This window comes from Trachymyrmex cornetzi, unplaced genomic scaffold, assembly GCF_001594075.2.
Source record: "Trachymyrmex cornetzi isolate Tcor2-1 unplaced genomic scaffold, Tcor1.1 scaffold122, whole genome shotgun sequence".
NCBI classification, from domain to species: domain Eukaryota; kingdom Metazoa; phylum Arthropoda; class Insecta; order Hymenoptera; family Formicidae; genus Trachymyrmex; species Trachymyrmex cornetzi.
The window spans coordinates 1,568,563-1,576,654 of NW_017295784.1; the positions used below are offsets into that span (position 1 = coordinate 1,568,563).

Consider the following 8,092-nt stretch of genomic DNA (forward strand, 5'->3'; position numbering starts at 1 on the left):
TGGCAGTGAATATCGGAACGCACCCCAAATGTGGTCAACAAAAATGAGAGAAAAGGAACAAGAAGCAAGCCTATCATTTTGACTCGATTTTTACTACAAACTTCGATAACATATTTTTTGTTTTTCACGATAAAATTGAGAAAGAACAAAACACGAAGCTGATTCCTTTGATGTGACAGCAAAATACCAACAAATAGTCAAGCCCGTTACGTATCATTATAACACATTTTAATACGTAACGGTGTACAACACTCCCCATCTTTACGTATCATTATATCAAACTTTTAATACACAGTCATGATATAATACACGGATACAAGGTGGTGGCGACCAGTGAGCTCTATAACATACTGGAGTGCCATCGAAGAGTGGGGATATCTCAGTTCCTAAACAAGAACACTCTAATGTAAAGTTGGTACTGTTTTCTTTGTCAGGGGTTCGCTGATTGGCTAATGCTGTTTACTACCATAAATAGAAAAAAGTCAGAAAGACCAATATTGCTTGCCTTCTTTGTCTCCGTCAGGCTACAGTTTTCTATAGTTTAGTGTTGGGAAGGCTCGTACCAGTTCATTATAAAGCTCAATGGCGACAACTTGCAGACATGTTTGCCTTAGACAAAGTTTGTGTTATAGATAAAATAAGTAATTTATGATTTCAAATATTTACCTTTTGATAGTTTTTATCAGAATGAATGTGATAAAATCACGATACTCACTAGGATCAATAGATGCAGAGAGGCTCGCATTTCTATCTCGTCGCTCGATCAAATCACTTCAACGTGAGCCTCTCATGCTACAAATTCGATTCAAATAGACAACCATCTTGGACACTATGGCTGTCTCATCTGAAAGGTATTGCATCCAATGGAATAATCATCAGTCGACACTACTGAATTTTTTCAACAATCTGCTGTACAACAAGATGTTCGCCGATATCACCCTCGTCCTGGATAACAATGTGATGGTCAAGTGCCATAAGATCGTGCTGTCCGCGTACTCGACCTACTTTCGAACTTTATTCCTCAATCTACCGTGCGAACATCAGACAATCGTGCTCAAAAATATCAAAATTTCAGAAATGATGCCGATTCTGCAGTTCATGTATCAAGGCAAGACAAACGTAATAAAGAATCAAGTGAATGATGTGCTAAAAGTTGCGAAAGCATTGCAAGTGAAGGACCTAGTAATAGAAGATAACAATAAAAGCAGAAGCAGTACGATGAGCGATCCTCGTCGCGAAGACGCAATAAACATGGTAACAATGCCGTTGATTATCAACATTGGCAACAATGACGTAGCTGCTGCGCACAGCTTATTATCATTGCATTCCAGTGTGGATCATTTATCGGCAACCCAAACATTTCATGAGCAACGGTAAAAAAAACCTATCTCCGCATCGTGTTACTAAAGGTAATGATAATAAGTCAGATGTCAAATAGTGACTCATTTATCGGCAACCCAAACATTTCATGAGCAACGGTAAAAAAACCTATCTCCGCATCGTGTTACTAAAGGTAATGATAATAAGTCAGATGTCAAATAGTGATATCAATTCAGATAGCCATACATAGTTCAAACTTGTAATAGAATTAAATATCCTCAATATTTACAATATATAGCGATTGAGAAATACAGATAATGGACGTACCCAAGATTTCAGTTAGAGGAAGAGATTTATCTTTACACAAAACATTAAAATACATATGTTAAAACTTGCCTTTGAGGATTTTCAGTAAAAACTTTCTTATGAATAACGTGTGAGCCATGAATTGAGCAATAAACGTTTAACTTTTCATCGTAAAAATATTTTCTCGTTTCTTCTTGCCAAAATTTAAAAAGAGAGAGAAGCATTACCCTTTTGTACCTCCTTGCGATCATGAGACTACTACTATATAATTATTATTACTGCTGTAATAATCATTATTACTAACACGTTATAACAGTAATAACAATAAAGATAAAGTTCCTAATTATTTTACTGTACAATTACAGTCACAAATACCAAATTCTTTTCTCTTGATGTATATATATTCGAATTTCAAATCTATATAAAAATTTATGAGAGAGGCAAACTTTATCATTTTATTACATTAGTGTTATTTATTGTGATTCTCTTCTCTAACTTGGAATTTTTATCTTCTATTTGCGGCAACACGAAATCGACAATTCGATGAAATGTACATAATTGTCTATCGCATGTTCAAAGATTAGTAGTATTCTGCGATTAAACAATCGACCATGTTCTCACATATATTCATAGATGCGTGTATAGATGTAAATACATACATGTAACTATGATGGTTAGATGAGAGAAGCAAAGTCCATAGTCAAATAGTGCAAGCGTTGGGCGAAACGACAATAAATTAAGCTCAGCCAGAATTCGAAATTGAATCAAACGCGGTAATCTCTAACGCAATTGATTTCAGCATGCAAACACCCCAGGTAGGACAACATCGGGAAATGGTCATCAAGGATAAGAGAGCGAAGGATGGAGGGGATAGAAATATGCATTGTTATCAGTCAATATATATGTATAGTCTGTAATGATCATACTGGTAACGTAAATTCCAGAGTCTCTATGTGTCCGGATTGTGTTTCATCATCGTCTATCCCCCTTTATAGACAATCCGTTTATAGATAGTCGTTATTGCATACCGATAGTGATAGCGATTAATTCGTCATTAAACCTTGCCGAACATGATACGATTAATAATAAAACTCAGTTATTGTAATACTTGTGAAATAATGCCACTTCTCACAAATGTGATATTAATCAAATTTTTATTAAACTGTTCAATTACCGAATTTTAAAGGTAAGTCTTTTTCTATTTTTTCTTTCTCCAGTACCTTCTGTATTCTCCACATTTGATCGAGAACATACAAGTCTCGGAAATAACGATAATTAATGGCCCGACCACAGAATAATTTCCAGGTAACAGATTAGCGAAATTTTTGTGACGGACGCGTACGAACTGCAGGCATTTCCTAGGTAGATGCCGACGACCCTCTAACACAATGTGGTTAACAAGTATGTGATTAACGAGCTAGCTCGTTAAATGACTCGGTGTTTATACTGTATACCACTGTCGCGGCACTAAATCGGTCGTACCGTTTAAATATCGGCCAGTGCCATAGTGAATTCAGGAAACGAGCGCGATTTGCTAGGATCTACTAGATTTACTAAGCAATGGCCTGGATAATCCGTCGCGTTTACTGCTGTATCTACCATCTAGCTCGATGTACAGATATATGGCATCTACGTCACTTTGTAAGCTTATAAGTACTGTATAGTATTATGTCATTTGTAATGTAAATTATATAAGACGTCGTATTATTTTAGAAATATATGCTAGGCTTTATTATATATTAAAAAATGTATAAATATGCAAAGTAATAAAAATTATAAAAATTAGCAAGAGTTCATTTTAAAACATCTATCTTCTCATTATAGATACGATTAATATCAATTAGTTAAGAGATAAATCCAAACGATAAAAAATGATAGGTTCGAAGCATATAAATATAACGGCAACGAAAAGTGACAAATAATTGACTTCAGCAATAAATTTATGTTTTGAAAAATAAATTTAGCCAGCAAAGTTTGTTTGTTATATTCTAGCAACAAATTCTATCTCGAACTACGAAAATTTTACCACAATAACAAAATTCTCGGTCTTCCTGCAGGATAGTGCACTATACGCATCACTTTTACGATCCGTTCTCAATCATGTAGGTCAATTGGTTTCTGGTTCGCACACGTTCAAACTAAACTGTCGTATCGAAACACGTCGTATAATGCCGGAACGCGACAAGGACAATTAACCTTCCGCAGCAACGTGAACGCCACGCCGACTTTCCACCGTCATCATTTACATAGCCCTTTTAGATCCTATCTGGTAAAGCGCAGCTGCAACCACTTGACTAGAGAGTATTCATTCGTGGACACGCGACATCATGGCGCAATGCGAGATACCTCTCTTTATTTTTCGTCAGAACCTCTCGTCAGTCGTACGCGACACAACAGCATACCGGCAATTAGAGTTTAATTACAAGCATCTACGGGAACGTAAAAGCGCGTCGGAAAACGTAGTAGCGGCGTTGAGGAAGAAAATCGAATGACGAGAACGCGAAGGAAAGATGAAATTTCTGTTCTATAAAGGATCCGATAATCTTAAAACATTCGTGTAACAAATGCAATTTTATATATATAATATGTCAAGAACAACGAAATTATTAAATATAATAAATATATTATAAAATATTAAGAAATATAAAGATCTTATACATATATTCGTAGGATAAGGCTACCGAATCGCACCACTTTTTTTTAAAGGCTCATAACTCAGAAATTATGAAGAATATTTTTATAAGTTTTTTACAGCACAATAAACTGCACTCTTTTTCCTTTCTTATGTAATTTTTTCATAATTTTTTTGCGCTATTATAACGTTTAAAATGAGGATTTTTTTCAGTATGGTGCGATTTTGGCAACAAGGAAATTCGTTACCTAAAAAAATCGCACCATAGCAATATTCCTCATTTAAAACATTATGATAATGCAAAAAATTTAAAAATTACATAAAAAAGGAAAAAATTGTATTTTACTATGCTATTAAAAACTTAAGAATATATTTTTCATAATTTCTGAAACATATGATAATTTCAAGAAGTAATTTAAACAGTTTCTACGTGAAACAAAATAAATACTTCGTAGATATTTACAATATACATTTTTACATAATATGAATGGAATAAAATGTAAGAAATGGAAAAATATTAGGTAAAAAAAACGTGCAATTTAAGAAATTAGATTATGATGCGATTTAAAAAACTAGAGCACTATTTTAATTTTTATTTATTTTATCTATAAAAAAAATCATGTAAAACAACTTTCATATCCTATTAATTTAATTTTAATAATACTGTAATCACGACAAATGGTCAAGACTTAGGCTATTTAACTTATATTTTCTGCAATAAAATATGTTGAAAAATAGTAACGCTATCACGATTTTTTTATTTATGTAAATAACACTCCTGTTGCACTTCATATCACGAGTATAACAGAATAGCATTACAGTATCATGTAGTTCTTAAATAACCCGTAAGAAAGTATATAAATACAATAATTGAGTTTTAAAGCGAGGTAGTGCGATTTAAGAGCCAGTGCGATTTCGGCAACTTTACCCTACTATAATACAGTATTATTTCGATATTTTAACTCGTACACTGAGAAAAATTTCCAGACTTTATCCGTTTAAAATGTAACAAACGGATATTTCCGATAGATTTTGATCGTATTTAGGACTATCCGATAAAATATTAAGACAAATTTATCCTAAATTAGATAGTCCTAAATACGATCAAAATTTTATCGGACAGTCTTATAAATACAATCAAAATCTATCGGAAATATTCGTTTGTTACATTTTGAACGGATAAAGTCTGGAAATTTTTCGCAATGTTATTTATATTATGTGCATCTTTTGTATGTATAGAAATATTTTGTGTCTATATTATTTAAGAGTACGACATTCCACATAAATTCAAATATAACGCAATATACAACATAATGCAGGGCATACAAGGGGAATATATACCTTTCGTTGGAAAATAATCGCTTTATGAAGAAGATTAATAATTTCTGCGCACCGTAATCTCGTTACGCACGACGTGATACGCTCGCCTCTGCCATCATCGCTGAAAGGCGCAGAGATAAACCAGAGATAGGAAGAGAGAAGAGAGAAATTCCGAGGCCCGAACATACCGAAACACATTTGAGTATGTCCAACGTATGTTGTCAAAGTGGGAATCAACGACCGTTGCGTCTGCATAATCAGAGGATGCAGCGACACGGAGGTTATAAATGCATTTCCGGTTTTAATACCGACAGTCGAGGATTATTCCGCTGTTTTACGCGCTCTCTTTGTCTTATTTCTAGTTATTTCTTCGTCGTACACATTGCATTTTCGAATAATGGAATCCTCGGTGAAAAAAAAACAAAATAAACTGTTATTCCAGCTGCTACATTTTTAAGCTTAATAGACGTTTTTTTAAGCTGCGAGTAAACATATTTAATTGCTAATTACTCGTTACATGACGTGGAATAGTTCCAAGTGCAATTCATTCACGAAAATTTAAATAGACGTATACAGAGAGAAAACCGATATACAAATACTTGATTACTTGTCATACGCTGCGTTAATAACATTTCAAAACAAATTCCGCGAAAACACATTAACGCATAATCAGTAAAAACAAATGAAGACCAGAAATTGAAATTTGCAACGAAGTAGTCCAGTACTGTATTACAAAAAGGGAAGTAAAATTAACACTAACAAGAAAGAGAGAATCTAAAGGAATGCTGCTACTTAAACATGTTCTTCATTTAGATACGCCGAGATAAAGCAACATAAATACAAAGTACCGAAAATGGCGACAACGTAATCTGCACCTTTAAAGCCATGCGAAACTATTACACACGAAAAGCGCACAATCTCGCGTGTGCGAATTGCATCAAATGCTGCACTAACGCTTTACGACGAGCCGATATACATGGAGTTTCTCGGAGAATTCCTAGAGCGTCGTGCCCTAAGCTCAGCCGCGTGTTTTGTTACTTACCGAAGATTACCGGCTTACAAGAAACCCAACGGCGGTAGAAGCGATCCGCCACCCTACAACCCTCGAGTATCCCCCGTCCCTCGTTTTCCACCCACAACGCTATTCCGCCCTCTCTACGGCCTTATCACACCCGGCTCCGCCGGCGTTCTCGTGGAACAGGGGGTTACAGAGGGCGAGGCAGGCGAGGCAGGCGAGGTGGCGGGAGAGAGAGATAGAATAACGCCCCTAAGTGTACTTACTGCAAAGACCCGAAATTGGAGAACGATGTAAATCACTTACGAGATACACTGGCGCGAGCGCGCTCGAAGAAAAGCAAGACGCGCCGCCATTTATCGTCGGTGCGATAATTCGCGCGGCTTCGTGCCGGAGTTTCCTGTCTTGTGGGGCTGTATCGGCACTAGCAGTCTGGAAAGGGAGGAAAAAGGAATTTGGATGGCAGGGCGAGCAGCTGTCGGGCAAAAAAGAACATCTCTAATAAACGCGGCAGATTGCTGCATTACAAGATTGGAAATATATAAATAGGGACACTTGTATTTTGTTACAGTAAATTTACTGATCTATCAAATCTGACAGCATTTTCTGTGCATAGAATAAAATTTCACAATTATAACGCTCATTAAATTATTAGTACAGTAAAATGTAATAAGACATGTAGTACCTACTTTTTAGTTTAAATCTTTTTCTGTACTTTATCTCGAAGTTTTAATACCATCCAATTATCTCTTCACTGCGCAAAAAGCAAATCTGTACAACAAAAAGTATCCTTAATAGCCTTAATTGTATACTATTTATGTGACGGTTAACAATTCTTTATTGCTCTCACAGTGACACTCTTCCGATTCGAAAATCGGAAACAATAGTACGGATGAATCAACCGTGGGATAGTCGGTGAGAGAGAGCTATCGATCCCAAAAAGCTCCCTCGAGTCGATTTGAGGCAATGAACGGTCGTACGTGGTAAAAAGCGACAGGTATTAAATCATCGTTGTTACTCTCCTTTTTCAATTATACCAGCTCTTCGATAAATCTAAGTGCTATGTCGATTCTGTCGCATCCTGTCCGATCAGATGCGCGAGAGGCCACCGGCTATCACGATTTGATTTACCTAATGGAAAATGTTGCCAAAACAGATCAAATGTTACTCGAATATATTCGATATATTAAAATATTTCTCTTGCTATTTGCTATATTACTTCTCTTTGTATATATCGTGAATTCAGATGTAGATATATGTGACTTTTTTCCTGATCTTTGACATTATAATATTTTGAAAATTTTTTCAAAAATGTATCTTATTATTACTATTTCTGTGTGTTCGTTCGTATTGTCTTTAACATTATTTTTATTTCTTCTTTTATACAGTACTTAATTATTTTATTGCAAGTTATCGAACTTATTTTGTTTTTGGTAATTGCATTAGTGTGATTGTATCGTGATATTTTATCATCCCTCTTTTCGTTTAGAATTCCATTT

The 8,092-nt window shown here is 35.2% G+C and overlaps 1 protein-coding gene across 1 annotated transcript; it reads left to right on the plus strand.

Annotated features, from left to right (window-relative positions):
• The first annotated feature begins 831 nt into the window (after nucleotides 1–831).
• LOC108768339 (protein tramtrack, beta isoform-like) lies at nucleotides 832–1,377 on the plus strand. Its single transcript, XM_018518738.1, has one exon. It carries the CDS (start codon nucleotides 832–834, stop codon nucleotides 1,375–1,377), a length of 546 nt encoding a protein of 181 aa, XP_018374240.1.
• Nucleotides 1,378–8,092: the final 6,715 nt, after the last annotated feature.

Excerpts from the sequence above, each read along its gene's own strand:
- LOC108768339 (XM_018518738.1), top strand. The coding sequence starts at position 832 with ATGGCTGTCTCATCTGAAAGGTATTGCATCCAATGGAATAATCATCAG.